Genomic DNA, 21,396 nt, shown 5'->3' on the forward strand with positions numbered 1-21,396 from the left:
GGATGCAACAACCACAGGAGATATATTTGAAAAGATGATACAAAGGCCATATCAAATGTGTTCAACTGTATACATGAGACTGCCTGTTAACTATAACTATGTTATCTTGTGTATTTCATATTTTGTCATGTAGTTGAATTTAAAGTAACACTGTTCTTTTCTATTTCTTTCCCCTCACAGTTTAAGAGGTTCCTCTGTGACTCCCCTTTAGAGGTAAGTCTTTTTTTATATTTCAAATGTACAATAAGATTTGCCTCTCTTGCCGAAGTCTTGGCCAATTTAGAGGATTTCCCTTTGAAATTGCACAGGTCCAGTATAGTCTCAAAGCAGATTTAATCATAATCATCAGTAGTTCCATACGGTTCGTAATCATACACTTCTGGTTTCTACTGAAGAACTCAAAGTGCACATATAGTTTCCATTGGCAGTCATAAAAGTTACTTAAAAATGATTTTGCACAGAATCTTTTTTATACAAAATGTATTTTTTTCTTTTGATTTTGAGGGAAATTTAACTTAGATTTTTGACAGGCATCATATTCATAAAATCTTAGGGTAATGCCACCAATAACAGTAACAATGTTAATTTACGCAGTGGTCTATAGGAGACTGATGTAGAGCCACAGTGAGACAAAAAACATGTGGAAATGGCTCTCTGCGTAGCAGTGTAATTGTTGGGTTGTTTGTTTGTCAAGAAACGATGGAAAAAGTGAAATGTGTTGTCCAGACCAGCCACATTTCTGTGCAGCATGGCATGGCCACACACACACATGGGACGGGAACGCAAACAATGAGTTGACTGTGAAGTGAAATTGTCCCTGACAGATGATCATCTCTGTCGTGTCCAACTGCCATCATCAAGAGATCCCTTTGTGGTGTTTCCTTGATATCGAGGAGCAGAAGAGGCAAACGTTTGTTGATGTTTGGGATGTTAAATTGCAGTGAGGTTGAAAGACTTATTGACTTGGTTTTTCCATTCGGATTTTTTTTTATTCCTTTACAAAAAAAGTGCTGTGGCATGGCACAAATATTCTTTCATTTCATGTAAATGGTAATTGATATATATATCTTTTGCTGTAGTGTGTCAGTAGGAAATATCAGTTTACATTTCCAAACATTCTTTTTGCCATTAATTGTAATAATCCAGTGAGATTTGTGTATGCACAAGGAGTCTGACGACAGCCGGTATGATCTGATCTCACCATCATCGAGTCCGTCTGTGATTACATGAAGAAACAGAAGAAACTGAGACAGACTAAATCCAGAAGAACTGCGGGAACGTCTCCGAGATGCTTGAAGAAACCTTCCTGCAAAGCTACAGGACTGTGAAGTAAAGTACTGGCACTCGTGTTAAAATGCTATAAAGTGAGAATGCTTTCAAAAATAAAATCACAAATTGAACTTATTTATGATTTAACTTCTATTAACTAATTCAAATCAATATATGGTGTAACGACCCTTCGCGTTTAAAACGGCTTTTGTCCAGGTACACTTGCGCATAGTTTTTCAGGAAGCTTTGCAGGAAGGTTTCTTCAAGCATCTCGGAGACGTTCCCGCAGTTCTTCTGGATTTAGTCTGTCTCAGTTTCTTCTGTTTCTTCATGTAATCACAGACGGACTCGATGATGGTGAGATCAGATCATACCGGCTGTTCTCAGACTCATTGTGCATACTCAAATCTCACTGGATTATTACAATTAATGGCAAAAAGAATGTTTGGAAATGTAAACTGATATTTCCTACTGACACACTACAGCAAAAGATATAAATAACTGCCTTAAAAGGATATTAACATGCCCAAGACTTTTGCACAGTACTGTATATAAAAGTGTAAGAAGTTTTAAACCCTTGATTTCCCCCCACCAACACCTTTTAACCCTCCCTAACTTCACTCGTTATCTCATTACACCAGATTTATTAGGGAATTTAACACCTAGTCCTATTTTCTTAAAAAAACAAACTATGGCACTGAAAAACTAAAATATTTATTTACTGTGGTATTTATATAGTGTGGTTTTACCATATCCAACAAAACAAGGTATTACCATGGAGGGAAACATGTGCACTCTGCTTCCCCTTTGTGCTAATGAAGATTGTTACCATTTACCAGAAACATGCTTTTAACACCTCGTCAAGGCTGTTAGCCAGACGCTCCGACATCAGTGCTGTTGATGCCATATACTCACTCATACTTTTTATTTACATTCTCTTTCAAACCTCCATTTTTTACTTAGTTAGCAAAATATACACTACCTTTCAGAAGTTTTAGGCAAAAGCTGAATTTTCAGCATCATTACTCCAGTCTTCAGTGTCACACTGTCTTACTGTGTTGTTACTGTCTTGAATGGTGTTGTGATTTTCACTTGTTTAGCTTGAGAAATGTTGCTGTAATTACAGCATCAATGGTCAGGTGTGGCTGTGGCTTGAAACCGATTAAGATGGGTTTAATTATTGCTTTTTATTGCTATAGTACTATATGAAGGACTCTTTTTTTCATGCACTGATAAACCAGGGTTCTGCGTGCAGAAATCTTAAAGGGGCAATTGGCATCAGGTGCAGAACCGTGTGCGCTTGTGGCATATCCGTTCACTTAAAGATCCATGAACAATAACACTATTTGAACTTTGCCTGCAAAGTCAAAAGTAAACAAACATAATTGAAGATTAGCTGTTAGCATGTATTAGGCACATTCACCTGGTTGTATTTATCTAGGTGTGTGTGTATTTGTTCACGTGTGTGTCACATGGCGTGCGTGGCAGCGTGTCTTGCGTCACTGACATGCCCTTCTCCTGATGCACGCCTGTGTTGCATTTGTATGTCTGTTTCTGCTTGGCTTTTTTAAATGTCTTTTATTGACCTGAAATGTCTGTCCTAAGGGGAAATGCTCGTTAACAGCGGTGTTGTGTAATTAGTCGTCAAGGTTTTATAAACCTCAAACCCTGCCTTTGCACCATACCCTGGTTTTTCCACATGCATATACACACATACTTGGCATACACCACTTATGCCATAGTTTTCCTTTATTTTCTAATTCCAGTGACAAGCAAAACCAATTAGTCTTTAACTGTCCATGTCTCGTCATCTTAAAAGACCAGCATGACACACATCCTTATCTGAAGGATATGGCACAATGAAATCATTAGCACATTAATAAACACTTCCCCATAATGTAATCAGAGCTCCACATGCCTGCATATATCGCGTACAGGCATTGCATCTGCGTCGCAGAGGGAGCCGCGTCCCACGCCATGCCGTGAGTGCCGGCTCTGAGAGAAATGGCAGCCGTAATCGAGCGCTGCTGTTTCCACGTGGGGTTAAATGAGCCGTCGCTGAGCGCTGCGTCTAATGAGCGCTGTGTGTTTAGAGTGCCTGTGTGACTCAAATAACATTTGAGCCCTGCTGCGTTCCCAGTGCTTCTCTAGGGCCCACATTTGAGAAATAATTATTTGACATTTAATGCTCTGAGGGAATAATCTCTGTAGTCAATAAATGGAAAGTAATATAATATAATGGGGGTATTTTATTTTCTATTGTACAATAGTCAAGTCAGTTTTATTTGTATAGTGCTTTTCACAATGTACATTGTGAATATCTGTCTTGCTATATTATTACAGTCTGAATCCAGGAACGTTGGACTGAATTCAGCATATAATAGACCATATTCACAGCAGCATCTTTGATTTTTAACGGGAATTTATTTTTCAGAGAAATTTCAGTAGACACTAAAACTCCAGACAATATGAGCTGTGGAAAATTAGAAGTGATCACAGCCTCGCTTTCATACCTGTCATTGCACTGCTCTGAATAACATCCATCCATCCATCCATCCATCCATCCATCCATCCATCCATCCATCCATCCATCCATCCATCCATCCATCCATCCATCCATCCATCCATCCATCCATCCATCCATCCATCCATCCATCCATCCATCCATCCATCCATCCATCCATCCATCCATCCATCCATCCATCCATCCATCCATCCATCCATCCATCCATCCATCCATCCATCCATCCATCCATCCATCCATCCATCCATCCATCCATCCATCCATCCATCCATCCATCCATCCATCCATCCATCCATCCATCCATCCATCCATCCATCCATCCATCCATCCATCCATCCATCCATCCATCCATCCATCCATCCATCCATCCATCCATCCATCCATCCATCCATCCATCCATCCATCCATCCATCCATCCATCCATCCATCCATCCATCCATCCATCCATCCATCCATCCATCCATTTCATGCATAATTTGTAGTCTCCTCTCCTCTCTTCTCGTTGTTTGTACGCATAGAAGAGCCATTGTATCGTTCATGAAAGAGGAATGATAACTACCCCAGCGACCTGACAAACAGCCTGTTGACGTCCCTTATGCCGACTGCAAACGTAGCACGCAACTACACGGCTGGAGGAAGCTGGCCAAACAAAGACTGACACAGGGCAGCATATGCTTGTGATTTGGGCCCCTGCCTTTATTGTTGGCTTCATCTCTGTTTTGCTTTGCCTTCACAGTGGCACAGACGCAGTCATTAGGCTGTCCGGCAAGGTGATCCTGGGGTCAAGGTGACGCCATTTCCCTCACTCAGGTCATGGCTGCATAAACATGCCTGATACTTTCACTGTGAAATACTTCTGTGGAGGCTGCGTTTCATTAAAACAGAGCGAAAACGCAATCTAGAACATACCGTCAGATCATTATGGATGAAAGATGGGCGGCTGTCAGGTGGTGCTGAGAGCTTAACGTTCCTTTAGCGGCTCTCCGCTGCCTGAGGGCAGGTTAGCATGACATGCGTTGGATTTGAGTCCAGTCTGGTTCTGACAGAAACGAGGCGCAGCACATGTGGTGCCAAAAGCCAGGCTGAGAATGGGCTCTCAGTTTCACCGCAAGCCCTTAATCATCACCGCTAGCCGCGCTATGAAAGCACCTTCATCTTGAGCGGCTGTGTGTACTTAATTCTGACAGCTAGTTTAAACCGCCAACCAACTGGACAAGCACGCTGAATGAAAATAAGTAAACTATACATATGGAATGTGGCCCTCGGCGGACGAAATGAGGGGTTTACTGTAACACATATCTAGGAAGTAGACAGGGATGCTGTGAACCGTGCCAGTTTAGCGGTAGAACAAAGATTATACTTTTAAAGATGCTAGATTTGAAAGGCACTGAATAGCACTTAAATACAAATAAAAAAGTTGAATTTCACTAACTGATATAATGTTAATATTCCATCCTCCTAAAGTACTAAAATCTGTTTTGTGTCTGTATAATAAACTGATAACCACCATAATAATACAGGTGTTAAAAGAGACACATGATGAATCACAAGTAACCTTCCCACAAGCTGAGCGATATACTAAAATATTCAGTTTAACTCAAGTTTATTTGTAGCTCTTTTAAAACATTTGCCTTTTCTGTGAAGCTGCTTTGAAACTATGTTTCAAAGAAAATGCATGTTTCAATTAGTATAAAAAAGTAGATAGAAGGTGTGCATACAGTGTCATGTACAGAAATACAGAACACCATCATGGAAACACACTTGATACTTAATGCAATAAACCTTAATTAACAATATAAGATGTAACATAAAACCTAAATTTACATAACTGATAACAAAACCTTTACCTAGAAACCAAGAAATATAATTACTTAAATGAAATATCAAATGTAATGTCAAGCATGTCAGTTTAATTTTTTTTTTTTTTACACTATAATTTATAATATGACTATAATTATATATTGTACTTCCAAAATCTGGACATTTAACAGTATTTTACTGTATAATTATATCCACCAAATGCAACGCAGAATGAAAAAAATGTCTGTGAATATGCAAGACTTCCGATTCATTATGTAAGTAACAGAAAAATAACAAAATGCAGTAAATGGTAAAACTATTTGAGCTGCAAACCAGTGTGTTTAAAATTATGACAACCCATTAAAATAATATGAAAACAAATACCAGTTTGCTGTATTAAGTAGTATAATGGACTGTTTTTGTACAGGTAAAATAATTGGAAACAAATGACACAGGAAAGTTACAAATAGCCTCACCCGCTCTCACATTAAACATAAAGTGGATAAAATGTCCCGTTAGAGGATGTTTTTCCGCAGTATATAGTAAGGGACCTTGCCATTAACCAATTAAAAGGTTTTTACTGTAGCATTTTTACAGTCTTCTACTGTTAAACATTACAAATATTTTTTACAAGTGTAGGTTTGCACATTGTGAGTAGCATATGTGATGTTTCTGTGTTGGTTTTAATTTGGAGGTGAGTGACCGTGGCGCAGCAGCGTCTAAAGCCTCTCGTACTGAACAGATTGTCCGAGCCGCTCCCCTGGTGTTGTGATAACGAGCCGCCTTCCTGCAGGGCTAACTGGACCCAGATGGGCCGCGGAGAGATCCCGTTACCCCCTCCCGCTGAGCCGTTTCAAGTCTCATTGGTGGACTAGGGTGAATAAAGCGCCCTTCTCGATAAGCCACTTTGATTGAAAAAAGCCAGCATGAAGGTTTGAGTGGGAAATACGATCTCGGGCAGGTAACGGTTCGGGGTTTTACAGCCGTCCAAAACAGCAGACGAATATTCAGAGACACAAGTGCATATATGTCACATGAAGGAATGTGGGCTTTTATCTTCAGACACAACAGAAGCTTTTTTGTGTGTGTGTGTGTGTGTGTATGGTTCCAATCACTGCCACCCCTGATTTACACACAGGGTAAAAACGGCTCCCCTATTCCCTCCTGCACAGGCTTTCAGTGTGGAGATTGATTTTTGTTCATGCAAGGATTTTTATTAAATCGCGTCTTGTAGTTTCTCGTAGTTCGTGTGTGCCTGGCGTTGACTTCTACTCCACAAACACACACACACACACACACACACACACACACACACACACACACACACACACACACACACACACACACACACACACACACACACACACACACACACACACACACACACACCTCCACTCTCAGCCCACATGTGGGATCTATTAGTGAGCTACTGTACACCCTGTGTTCCTTTGCAAGCACAGACTTTCAAATTGTTTGAGCATTGATTGACTCGTTTTTACACAGGATCTCACACAGGAACATATTTCAAATGTTTTCAACAATTTGAAATGATTTGCATGATAATACTAGCTTGAAGATTCGACTTTGTTAAATTAGATGAAAATTTACTTTTTTTTTTAAATGCATTTTCCTGGTCTTATTCTGCGCAATTCATCAGTACGCACACAAAAAAGTTTGTCATTAAAATGCAAACTTGCTGTTAACCACCAGTCTTTTTTTTTTTCAGCCCCTCCCCTGCAACCATTTTCACCATCTAAACAAATCCTGATGCATAAAATCAAGTCCCATGTCTGTTTGTTTTCTAATGAATTATTCTGCTTCACTCTAAAGTATGCCACATGGATAAAATCGTAATGTTTCATGCTGACTAAAAAGCTCCTTTGGTAGGCCTCCCTTTTTAATGTGCCCTTTATTATATTTTATTTTATTATGGCCAAGTCAGACCAATATTGTCTCTCAATTTGTCACAGAATTTCTTGTTCCTCACTCTAAATCCCCAGTAATTACCTGTTACTCTTGTCCAATGAAAAGAGCCTAAAAAGCCTAAAAAAGAATAAATTTCATTGTATAATATTGAAATCTTTATAATAATGATATTCCGTGTCTTTCTCCCAGGCTGAGACCGCTCCTGATGGTCCTGATGTGGGCTACGGCTCGTTCCATCAGCAGTACTGGTTAGATGGCAGAATAGTAGCAGTGGGCGTTCTGGACATCCTTCCCTCCTGTGTGTCGTCTGTGTACCTCTACTACCACCCCGACTTCTCCTCGCTCTCATTGGGCACATACTCTGCTCTCAGGTTTGTCTGTCTGTCTGCCGCTCATAAATTCTCTCTAATCTTTGAGCGTTTTAGGCCGATTATGTTCAAGCAGGTGTAAACATTTACTAATTAATAATTGGTCATTTATCTGACTTGAGTTGAAGTGTGAATCTGCTCGGACATCTAGTTTGAGAAAACATCCTTTTAGTTGCTAGCTTAAACCTTTAACCACTAGGCTACACTACCTCCCTACAAAAATTTAACAGCATTAATGTTGCAGATTTTTTCATAGAATTATTTTATCCTTGAAGACGAAAAGCACATTAATGCATCCTGATCTGGCTGTCTTTTAGTGTAGAATCTTGTCTCTAGAATGTGTTTCTGATGGTTTTGCTGGTAGAGTTTTAAATACATCTTATGTTCAAAACAACCAGACACACCCACGGTTACAGGTCTATATTTCTTTGTCACACACATGTGTTTAAATATTTCACACGGGAGGCTCACCTGATTAGGTTACACTTAACAGGAGATGCCAGATGTGTGTGTGTGTTCTGAGTTTTGGGTGTTTGGAGGCTTCGGGAGCCTCATTTGTCACCGAGAGAATAATAAAAAGAAGGCTAAGGGAGAGAAAGCGTGAGGGAGAAGTGGAGATTGTGCCGAGAGCAGCTGGTGTCAACCGCGGGGTCAGTGTCTTTGTGCTGTTGTGTGTCAGTGTGATTGAGTGAGACTGTCTGAGCGCAGGATGTGACACTGTTCAGTAATGTGTCTCCATGCTGCTCTGGACACTATAAATAATGATGAATGGCCAGCAAAGATAAACAAAAATGTGTTTCCTCTGAGTTGAAACGTGCTGAAAATTCATTTGCACTGTTAATTTTGTCGAATTTTTTTATGTGAATCTTAAGAAAATTTGTCCTTGGCATATTTTAACCCCTATATCATTCAACTCAGAATATGTATAAATAAGAAGTAATATTTTACAAAAATAATTAGATTTTTTTAAGGAATCAATTCGATTTTTTATTTTATTTTTATTTCCCCCAAATTATTATTATGTTTAATATGAATCATAAATAATGATAAACCGTATCTTATTACGGTTATTAGTCTGGACATTTTATCATGGTTTATTTGTAATTAACATTAATATATCAATGGGGGGAAAAAATACAAAATACAGAATTTATGGTGAAAATATGCAAACACTTAATGGCCCTAAAAGTAGCCCTTTCATTTTAAGCAATATATATATAAATATATAGTAATGTATCATATATGTATCAATATGTATAATTTTCTTCTTTTTTTTTTTCTGGGCTGAAATATGTCCCAGACACCTTGACAGATTTAAATTCACCCTTCTAATCAGTATATATTTCTTGCTTTTTAGTACAAAATATCATTAAAACATCCTTTAAAGAAGATAAATTTGCATGAATACATTACAGTAAAAAAATATAAGAAACTTTTATATGTTGTATTGTTTCAATAACTGCTATTTTGTTTACATCTTCAATAATCGTCAGACATTGTTCAGATTCAGGAAATATGTTCCACGCATCTTCTGCTCTGTGTGTGTGTGCGTGTGCGTGTGTGCGTGTGTGTGTGCGTGCGTGTGTGTGTGTGACATTAATATTAAGCAGACGTCTTGTCCGTGGTGAGCGCTTCTGCATAATTGGCTTGTGTGGGGGTGTCAGTCCGCTGAAGAGGAGATAATGGAGGCTTCAAACTGCTGCCAGCGCGAGCGGGTGGGGACTGGGGTTCAAATCGAGGGGGGGGGGGACTGCCCTTTCTTTATGTCCCTCTTTCTTCTGTCCCTCTTTCTTTCTCCATCTTTTTTGTGAATGGGTTCCACAGCCTCTTCTTATCCGTCTCTCATTCATGGAGAGCCAGGCTTTGTCACCAGGGGATGGGAACCCGGGAACCTGGCAGCGACCGCATGACCTTCCAGCACCTCGCTGTTTGTCGTCGCTCCTTCTCCCTTCTCTGTTTTCCTCTTTCATTTTCCACCACTTTTATTTTGCTTTGGCTTCTCACTCTTCCTCTCTTTTTCCTGCAAAAAAAAAAGAAAAGAAAAGATTTCTCCCCCTAATTTTTGAAAAGACAGAGAGTATGAGGTGTACAAAATTGCAGAAGAAGAGAGAAGAAAGAGCAGGATTTATTTATGGAAAAGAGAAACATGTTTGTGCAGGGAATAAAGAGAGAACTGAAGAGAGAGAGAGAGAGCGAGCGAGAGGAAGTATAAATCTCCTCTATTTTTCCTCCTGTTTTTATTTTCTCAGCTCCCTTTTGTTTTTCTCCTCCGCTTCCTCTTTTTCAGCACTTCCAGATACACATTCAAATGGTTGTTTATGAGGGAAACAGTTGATCTGGTCCGTATGCAGCAAAGCAGTTGATGTTTTATCTACTTTAAAGGGACAGTTCACCCAGAAAATGAAAATTCTGTCATTAATTACTCGCCCTCATGTCGTTCCAAACCCGTAAGACCTTCGTTCATCTTCGGAACACAGACTGACACGGAAGAGAAGAAACTGTTGAATAAAGTTGTTATTTTTGTTTGTTTTTTGCCACAAAAAGTACATGGACTATTTTAACGATGTCTTTACTACCTTTCTGTGCCTTGAAAGTGGTAATAACGTCGCAGTCTTTGGAGGGTCAGAAAGCTCTCGGCTTTCATCAAAAATATCTTAATTTGTCTTCCGAAGATGAACGAAGGTCTTACGGGTTTGTAACGAGATGAGGGTGAGTAATTACTGACAAAATTTTAATTTTTGGGTGAACTATCCCTTTAAGCATCATATCCTAATGCTACACATTGTATAGTATAATTAAGGACTTTTAAGTTATTAATCTTGTTTAAAAATCATGAATACAATTTTATTGTCAGTTGATTTGTTAAAAAGATTTAAATTTGAAGTGTCATATCTCTTAATATCTCTAAAATTCCTAAAATTACATATTGTTACATAAATGGAAAGCAATCTGCCAAACTACATAGACTCTTGTTTACCGGCCAGTCTAAAAAAGATTTTTATCAAGTAAACAATTGATAATTGAACAGTAATTGTAGCATTAAAACAGCATTACATTCTCTTTCTAATGAGCACCATGTTGTTTCACGACTTGGACCACAATGTTCCTTATATCAAACTAACCGGAAAACATGTGCCTGTTTCGTAGCATAAACCATACGCCTGTAAAATATGATTTCTGCTCTCGTTCTCTCTGCAGGGAGATCGCTTTCACCAGGCAGTTGCAGAAGCAGTCGCCCAAACTCGCCTACTACTATCTGGGTTTCTACGTACACTCGTGTCCCAAGATGCGCTATAAGGTACGTCTCAACCTCATCAACGGCATCAACCTTCATTTCTCTTCATCTTCTGTTTGCCCTGGTTAGTATCATCTAACCTTGCTGGAATATGTACTGAGATGTCATACATTTTTGCAATGAAAGAAGACACCACATAGACAGGTGGCAGTATAGAGCATAATGCACCTCTAACATGTGCATATACCTAAATTGGTTGCATAAATCCTCTGGCACAATGCTAATGAAGGATCAGATTTAGATACGTTTTTCTACTTTGTTTATAACTTTCAGAAACTTTTTCCCTTGATTGCACTTTTCTGAATCTTAAAACAAGATGCATCAAAAACAAGTCATTCTAGCAGGTGTAACCGTACACTTTCTTAAATATTTGATATGCGTGTATAGTCCTCCATCACACTTTTAAGACGAGGCAGGCCACAGTGGTTGTATAATCGGCAGGGTGGAGCTGAAGTAGACACCTGTTAAAGGTGTTAATCCTCTATCGTCCGCCAGCATCACACCTCTCCGCTCGGTCTGTTTCTCTCATTACTGCTCCCCAAAGACTCGTCCTTGAGCGATCGCAATGCCTCCGCCACAGGAAATATCTCTTCCCCGCTTCCTGTCAGATGGTACAGTAGATATAGGAAGATTTTAGTTTGATGTATATACTATTATAGACTTTTTTATATATTTTGACTGAGCTTTTATTTTTGTATTTTCAGTTTTTCATCTAATATTAATACTTTTTTTGGTTTCCATTTTAGTTAACAATAACAACAATGGGGAGGAGTGAGGAAATGCCATGAAACGCCTTACCTCTTTCTTTCTCCTCTTTCTTTCTCCTCTTTTTTCTCATTTGGTGTGTATTTGAAGCCTCTCAGTACTTAAATAGCCATGAATGTCTTAGAATGCCATTCAAGAGGTGTTACTCATCAGTTTATCTTGTTCACTTAGGTTTGTTCACATCCATCCATCATCGTTTGTTTTATTACATAACAAATTATTTTGTTATATATAGCCACATACATTTCTTAAAGTCACCATGAAATCAAAATTCACAAATCTTATTTTTACAGAATTTTGCAGTGTTTATTATAAATGATTTATCCCTGTACATCATTATTTTATTTTTAAATTCATGTGCACTTGTAATCTCTAATCAAAAATGTTAACGTCCCCTCCCCCTCGAAACAACATCTCTTCATGACATATGTCTTGGCATAAGTCTAAATATCCTCCACTACTGACTGCAAACTAGCATTCAGATCTGCCTCCATTCAGTTAGCAACGCCAAACTCCCTACGATCTAATTAATTCCGCAAAGGACGAAATGAAGAATCAACGAAATTACATTTTTCTCATTCCAGAAGCCGTTTCACTTGGATATATGTCACAATAGGGAAGAACAGCCTTTGCGACTTCCGTTCCATGCTGACTTTTACGTTCTCTCACTATGGGATTTTATTATTTTATTTGGCTTTTTATTACATAATTTTAACATTGCCAACTATTTTAAAACTACTCTGAATTTTGGAAAGCTAATATATTTGACATGCAGTGAACCCAGCGACAGGCTGAACTGCAGAATTCATCAGCGCTATCTCAATATCACAATCGCATGCCTGCTTTTCAGCCCTTAAGCCCCTCGGTGCGGACAGGCCATGGAAAATGTTGAGGTATGCTTCAGGTTTGGCTCTGTTGTGTAGCTTATTGAGTTTCTGACACCATTAGCTGTTCCTGCGACGTGTTCCACAGCCTCGCACTTGGCTCGTAGTGAGTTTTCAGCATCTTTTGCGAACAAGGGACTTGGAGCTGTGTTCGAGCTCGGCCACAGGACTGTGGAGGATGACGGTAAAGCGGTCCAGCGGGAACTCTGTGTAAGTGCTTGCACAGGTGTGGCTGAACGTAAAGCGTGTTGGCCGTCGTTCGACTGAGACGAGGGAGATGTTGGGCAACCGAACAGCTGATTCTTATACGATAGGCGGAGATTGTGAGAGAGGAAAAGAATGTAAATAAAAGTGACGGACTGGCCCAGAGCTGAAGGCGAGGAAGAGGGAACATACAGTGTGCAGCTGTAGAAGCTATTAGCAGTTGAGGAAGAGGTCAGAGCTACTGTAGTTCACAGTGTCACCTGATAGTGTTATCGGAGAGGCAGACACAGCGCTCATCTTTATTTAAACATTCCTCCCTTTAAAGGATTTGGAAAAATTATAATTCTATCATCATTTACTCACCCATTGCAGCATATTTAAATTCTATGTGTTCAGAATATAGTCATATGGATCACTTTTATAGTCCTTTTTTTTGGAGATTCACAGCCTCAATCCCCATTATGAAAAACAAAATGCATAACATGGAGGAAAAAGTGTTAAACTTGTCCATGAAGAGTTCACTTTTAGAAAGGCTGATCATTTCATTATGACCTTTTTAATTTAAAATCAAAATATTGAATTTATCAAATATTTATTTATAAATGGCACCTATTTTGTAGATGAGCCATTATTATTTATCACAGCTCATCACTCATTATTTGAGATTTTTTGTTTTCATAGCTACAAAACGTATCTTTAAACATATCTATAAGCACTCTGTTCTATTAGAAACCAGGACATGATTTCCACATCTCAAACCTGTGAGCATCTCTGCAATGCGGCAGTGAGTGTAAAGCCTCTGGGTGTCTTAATTCACTGTGTTTCTCTGCACTGCAGTATTAGTCTACTGAAACGTTCAACCTCAGGCTGGATCTGTAGTCCTGGAAGTTGTTTGTGCGTCTTGTCTTTCTCTCTGTTTCTGTCTTTGTTGGACTCTCTCAGTGGAGTCGGTTTCTGCAGCGCTGTGCGTGTGGAATAGTGAATAGATCTCGGTTGGAGCCCAGCTCTCGCTCTCTCCCAGCATAACTCTCACATCAGAGGATGAGTGCCACTCACCCCTCTCATTCACCTCCTGCCATTGTGCGCTGAGAGATTAGTCTGGGGTTAGAAGGTTGTCTGTTTCTCACCTACATCCAGAACCCACTTTTCAAATCGCTTAATAAAGGAATAGTTCACATAAAAATGAAAACTCATGTCGTTCCAAATCCAAATGGCTTTCTTTCTTTCTGAAGGCGGAGCTTATTGGACTTTTCCATGCAATTTACAATAGAGGACTGAAGCTTTCAAGGTTCAAAAAAAGGACACAAAAGCATCATAAAAGTATCGTCTGAACTCGTACGATAGCTTTGTGTAAAACAAAGGTGACGACCAAAAATACACAGATAATCATCCTCAAAAGTTCAAATTAGTGCTGTCAAATCGATTAATCATGATTAACATAACACAGGTTAACATAATGTGTGTTTATATATTATTTTATTTATAGATATATATGTGTGTGCATGGGTGTGTGTGTGTGTGTATATATGTATATAATTTTTGTCAATAAGAATGAATCCAATCTGTTTAAATGAACTCTAAACGTTGCAATCCAATTCACATATTCGTTTACGTGTGCATTACATGTATTCTTAACAAAACTTCAGGTATGTTTTAATCTGAACGAGAAAATAGTCTGATTCAAGTCATTTACATGCTTGTTTTTTTCCTGTTGATCAAATTATTCAGGTCTACACCCTTTTAATCTGATCAAAACTTCATTCAAATCCATTGAGGTGTTTACATGAAGGCTTTTCAGTCTTATTGAGCCATGAATCCGATTATAAACAGATTATTTGGGTGCATGTAAACGTAGCTAATGAGTTGTCACCGAATCATTGAGTTAAACTTGACTAACAAATCAATCCGATTCGTAAATGAATCATTGAATAAACAACGAACCGATTAATTTATACGATTCAAAAGAGTGATTTGTTCATGAATCTTCTCTCATAAACTCCTATGAATGTGTTTTCAACGTCTTAAATGTTTGGTCTATTTCTCAATCATAGAGTGATTGTATGACTTCAGAAGAGTTGTATAAACTGCTTTCAAGATGCTTTTATGATGTTTTTGCATTCTTTTTGAAGCTTAAAAGCCCCAGCCACCATTGTTGCAAAAGAGCATGGTAAAATGTTCTCTTTTTTTGTGTTCTGCGGAAAGATTTGGAAAGACATGAGGGTGAGTAAAAGATGCTAGAATGTTCCGTATTCCTTTAACACAAAGGCATATGGTATTATTGTGGCCGTCCTGGAGTGTCTTCTTGAAATTCATCTCGGTGTGTTGTTTCAGAACGACCCCCTGCACCTCTGCTAAGAGCACAGCACCCGCTGCGTTTCGTCAAAGCTTCTGAGCTCTCTCATGCTTTGCCCTGCCTAGAGCTCAAATCCATCCCATTAGAACAGCTTCCTTCTTTTCAGGCGGGGAACACTGTGTACCCCTCGCTGTGTCTACCGGGAAAGCACACCGACTGTGTGCTGATGCAGATCTCTCAATGCAGCGTTCACATACAGTATGTGCTGGAGTCGATGCTTGTGTTTTGAACGCTGATGTGTATAATTGTTAAAAGTGCATTAGGCATGAAACATACTTTAAGCACGTACGTATTTCTACATTGTCAGCATTTACAATTTGAAAAAGATTACATGTTTTTTTGAAAGATTTTTTTTCCAGAATTATTTGGTGAAAAGATGTCTTTGCTGTCACTTTTGATTTAAAGCATCCTTGTTATTCATTTATTTAAAAACATCTTACTGACCTCAGACTTTTGAACAGGAATGTTCTTTTCATGTTAGGTTATGGTAAGAGCACTTTTATCATACAGTATATATTATTTAGTTGTTTCGAAAGAAGGAAAGGAGCAGACTGTAAACAAAAACAACCAGACACGATGCCAAGAACTTTAACTGGCCTCCGTTTAAACTTCACTGGCCACAAAGGCAGTGGTCGGGGTCCTTTCGGGAGGCGGTACCCATTGCCAGCTCCATTTCTCTTCTGCAGTCAAGCCAGACCGCCGTCCAGTTCGAGACGTGACTTCCTGGCCCTGCCGTGTCCATTCTGTGTCTGATCCTCTGATGGCTGTTTGGCCCTCGACTGTGCCCGAGCTTTCAGGCTTCTGAATGTGTCTAATGGGGTGGAATGAGCAGGTCTGTGGGGTTCTGGCGAGAGATGCTTCCCCTCTCCACCCTCCCTTCACCTGCCTCCCTCTCCATCCACCAGGTGTTTCTCAAAGCTTCCTGTGAATTCCACATCCAGGCCAAAGGAAACAAGCATCTGAGAACTTTGTATTGGGGTCGTCTTTGTATGTTTGTGTGCGGGCTGCCGGTCATCTGGAGAGGCTTTTCATTCGTCTTAAGAGCCCCTTGCCGCAAAGTCAATGTAGGAAACCTGAGGATTTGTCAGTGGGTGAAATGGATAATGCTTGCACTGTGCTCAGGCCAACCTTGAACCAAATGTGGCACCATTAAGCATGCATACGAATTTCTGATATACACAGTGATTTTAATGTGACTTAAAACATAAATGTTTCATTTAATTAGATTTTGCATGATTGGAAGACCCCACACCCTATGAAAGGACCCATGTTTGGCAGGTATGTTTCTTACAGCTATGTATGGACTTCAGTAAAAGTCCCTCTAGTGTAGTCAAGAGGGATTGCATTTATTGCGCTCTCCTACACTTCTTTGGATGACTGTAACCTTTCATCTGGGATAAATGACCGGGCCAAGAGCTGACAGAACATTTAATGAGTAAATGATCATGCATTAGCCTGATGAATGCATTATAAAGCAACAAAAGTTTATTACAAAAGTCAATCAATTTATAAAACAAAATGTTCCTAAGAATCAAAGCTAAATATAACACTGGAAAACATGAACAGATGTTGTATTTTCTGGTTTAGCATGCTACAAATACAGCTACAGAGCATTATTTGTAGCATGCTAAACCAGAGAAGTCAACATCTGTTCATGTTTTCCAGTGTTATATTTAGCTTTGATTCTTAGAAACATTTAGTTTTTTTTAATTGATTGACTTTAGTCGGTGCCTCCCTTTTCCCCGTTCCCCTGCTTTGCGTGGGGTGATGTTTGTGATGTTGCACAACATTTTATTTAATGTTGTTTTCTTTGTATTTTAGGACCAAGAATGTTCCCAAGTGTCTGTTCTAGTTTTCCTTTGAGTTGAAGTGAGTTTCAGTGGCATTAAAGATGTGTGTTATCTGTAGAATGATGGTAAAGCTATGTCATTTAGGTTAACTGTGTGGTTATTGTTTATTTTAAGGTTAATTCCTTTACCTAAAATAAAGTTTAGTCATTTAGTTTCCATTAAATAACAAGCAGAAATGGTGCAGGACAGAGTCTTAGAGCTGAAAAGAGGCATTGATGTTTTGGACCAGAGACAATAAAAGAATCTATTTTGATCTATCATGGTCATGGTCAACGCATCACGGTTTACGCAAAAATATTATGCACCACAGCTATTGATAATAATCAGAAATGTTTCTTAAGCATCAAATAAGCAAATTAGAATTATTTCTGAAGGAGTATGAAGACGAGTAATGATGCTGAAAATGTAACTTTGATCAGATATTTAAGATACATTCAGATAGAAAAGAGTTATTTTAAAATGTAATATTATTTCACAATATTACTGTTTTTCCTGTCATTTTGATCCAATAAATGCAGCAGGTGAGCATACGAGAATTCTTAGGATATTGTATAGTTATACAGGATAGTGTAGTTGTAGGTGGTGTCAGGTCTTAAGAACAGTTTTGTACCTCCTTATGTAAAGTCTAGTGTTTTCAGCGTGCTAAACCACATGACAGACTTTTACAACTCTTTTCCATTGAAAAGAGAAGCATTACTTTTGAGAATCAGGGTTCCCACCGTCATGATAATGTTGGGATCTCCAGGTCTTGAAAATTCTTGAAAATTCTCATCTGAAGTTATGAACATTTTGGCACAGATTTTCTAGTTATTCTCAGCGCTAAAATATTGATTTGGCTAGAACAGTCTAGTGAATACAACCATTGTTCTGCCCATCTTTATGTTAGTCTATCTAGAAGTCATGGAAATTGAGTGATCGAAAGCAGTGGGAACCCAGGAGATTGTGCACGTGGTGTTTGAGTCGTTGCATCGCAGCACAAAAGACCCTTCTCATCTAATCACTACATCTCTAATTTAGAGTCCTCATCCTGTTTGCTGTACGTGTTTCTGTGTCTCGCTCTCTCTGCTCTTGTATAAATCCTCAGGAATGCCGAGGCAAGTGGGAACAAGTGCTCTGTTTCTTGCTCTCTCGCTCTCGTCACCTCTAGTGGAGTGTGTTGTACGTGTTTGCTTTGCTTGTACACACATGGTCACACATGTTTGTGTGTATTTTTGTCAAGCCATTGAATTAAATAAACTCAAAACCAAACTACAGTTCAGTTCATGTTGACAGAAATATCTCAAAAGAAACAAAAAACGTACCCTTGGTTTGAATGCTCTAGGAAAAACGCGGCCTAGATTTCGAGAGACAGTCCTAGTATGATCCACTTTATCTTCAGCTGAAGCCTTTTTTCTGTATGCTTGCAGAACCCAACCCATTTAAACTTTCATCATGCATGTAAACTCTCTCCAAACTCCTTTCTTTACCGTCTCTGTGCCCGTCCCATAAACCGCACCATCACGCCATCATGAAGCGCTAAATGAAACGATAGGAAATGAGGGCTTGAAATGAAAGAAAGTGGTCTGAGAGAAAAATAAACAATTACCACACATTTAGTTTGGCTTGTTCTGTCCTTTCTCCTTTTTTCTCCTCTTCAAAGCGCCTTTGAAGCGTGCTCTGCTCTGCAGCGTAATCTCTTTCACTTGTTTTTCTTTCATTAATAAGCCACGGCGCTGTGGAACTGTCAGTTAGCCGTTTAAATGTGGTCCACACTTTCGTTACGTGCTGTTGAGATTGGATTTGTGATTGTGGTGCATGTCAGGACAGGGAAAAGACACACAGATTCCAGCGTCAGGGTCTCACTGCCCGTCCGAAATCATTTCTTCAGGCTTCTGCAAGTGTGATCTTGTTAGCGTAGGGCTGAAATGTCAAAATACATGATCTATCGTAAACCGCCAATGTACTAGCTCCTTTTTTTTTTGTACATTTAGCTTGGACAGTTCACCCCAAAACCCATGGAGATTATTAAACAGATCAGAAGCAGCACACATTTTTCATTTTTGGGTGATACTGCACTAATTTGGCAATTTAAAATGGCTGTTCATGAACTCTATTCCCCTCTTCACCGTTTAAAAGGCAAAGTCGTGCACCCCTGAAGCACTAAACCACCTCAAGTGCCTTTTTTTTTTTAACCTCTCACTTCTTCAGTAATGCTTATGAGTCCAGCGCCCTCCCTCTTCGCCTGATTTTCAGCCTTCTCCAAGTCCACTGTTGGCTGCCAACCTGACAGAAGTTGCTTTTTGATTTGGTTCAACTGAGACCACCAACAGTGAGGCGTATGAGGGGAAAAGTTTGTTTGAATTGGGGTTTGTTTCTTCTCTTTTCTCTCTCCCTTCTGTACGGTGTAAGTTTTGACATCAGTTGAAGCCAGCACGAGGGTCTTGTTCCAATTAGTACAAAACTTCTCACTCATCTAGCAAACTCTTTCTGTCTGTGTTGGTCTTTGTGGCGTGCACTACTGTATTCGCTATAAATGCTGTTCTTTTGAACTTTCTATTCATCAAATAAAAAATAAAAAATATCACGGTTTCCACAAAAATATGAAGCAGCACAACTGTTTTTTTCAACATTGATAATAGTTTCTTGCGCAGCAAATCAGCATATTAGAATGATTTCTGAAGGATCATGTGACACTGAAGACTGGAGTAATGATGCTGAAAATTCAGCTTTGATCACAGGAATAAATTACATTTTAAAATGTTAAAATAGAAAAAAGTTATTTTAAATTTGAATAATATTTAACAAATTACTGTTTTTTTTCTGTATTTTTGATCAGATAAATGCAGCTTTGGTGACCAAAAAAACATTTAAAGATCATTCCGACCTCAATGGTAGTGTATAGCACTTTTTAAAAACTTTTCACTGCCAAGATTGGCCTTATCAGACTGCGTATGAGTCTTGAAGGTCAACTAGTCTAGTCTTTAGAGTTTTTTTTTGTTTTTTTTTAGTCTTGTAAAAGTTTTGATGATTCATTGCCATGCAATAACTTGTGATTTAATGAGTAAATTTTTTTTGTTCATGTCCATTACAGTGTAAAAAGACCTTAATAACTCTTAAGAAGTTCATATCGAATGGATATTAAGCTTTTGTAAGCAAATATTGCACAAGGGTAGAATGACATGATTAATGTTATTTTAGTTACTAAAATATTTACAAGTGCTTAATATATTCCTCTTTTTGGTCTTAGTCCTCTTTGACTGTTTTTTTTAAGACCCCAGGCAACCTGAATATTATTTTATAATAATATAAAACAAGGGTGCTTTGCTTTTTTAGCGCACAATACGCCGTGTTTATGCTTTGGCTGGAGTGTGGCATACATTCAGCAGTAGCTGCTCTTTGTGTGGTTTGTGGGTCTGTGATGTGGGTCGATGAGACACATGAGAGTTCACATAATGCGCTTCTGCACCGGAAAACGCATTAAAATGCACATTGCATTTGCTTAAATGAACTTATTTGAATGGCAATATGAAATTTAAAGTGCACAATGATTGTGTTTTCTCAGATATCTGCGACAAGCTTAATCGCATGCATATTGTGCATCCCTAAATAATAAATAACCCACGTTCAGGATGTCCATTCGTTTAGCACGTTGACACAGTGTGGTAATAGAGGCGACGTGTTTTATGTGTTTACATTGAGGCCCTGATTCAGCGCACTTACCCCTGCTCCCCCCCCCATCAGGAGCGTTGACATGACGACAGACCTCCGGGGTCAGAGTTGAGAGGTCGGGTCAGACGATTTAGTCTCGGCAGTGAAAGAGAGAAACGATAGATGGCGGGGGAAGGGGGTTCGGTGAGGGAGGTGTGAAGGTCACAGGGCTGGAAAATGAGAGTTTAGATCTGATGTCAGGGTGAAAATAGCCAGAGTGGCCCAGCTGCCAGCGCACTGTGTTTGCCTTGCCATTAACTCGCCCTTGGTTTATTTTCAGAGCCTTGGATTCAGCCACTTTGTCTGAGGTGACAGGGCCTCCAGTCCTTATAACATATAGCACACTTTGATATATAGAGCGTGGAACAAAGAGCAAACAAAACGAATGGGCTGTTTTTTCCTGTAGGAGTATTGAAATGAAACATGGGATTCTTGTGTTTTGCACATGACGTGTTTTTTATAAATCATATT

General features: G+C 39.1%; 1 protein-coding gene across 3 annotated transcripts in view; it reads left to right on the forward strand.

Moving 5' to 3' along the window:
• ate1 (arginyltransferase 1) overlaps positions 1-21,396 on the forward strand; it is a 79,397-nt gene that overhangs the window by 36,477 nt on the left and 21,524 nt on the right. For all 3 annotated transcript variants that reach the window (XM_082153407.1, XM_082153406.1, XM_082153405.1), the window contains exons 8-10: positions 181-213; positions 7,709-7,890; positions 11,086-11,185. In XM_082153407.1, the coding sequence (XP_082009533.1) occupies positions 181-213; positions 7,709-7,890; positions 11,086-11,185 (315 nt within the window). The remainder of the gene's footprint in view (positions 1-180; positions 214-7,708; positions 7,891-11,085; positions 11,186-21,396) is intronic.

The sequence above is a fragment of the Leuciscus leuciscus genome (assembly GCF_965113295.1).
Source record: "Leuciscus leuciscus genome assembly, chromosome: 22".
In the NCBI taxonomy this organism is placed as follows: domain Eukaryota; kingdom Metazoa; phylum Chordata; class Actinopteri; order Cypriniformes; family Leuciscidae; genus Leuciscus; species Leuciscus leuciscus.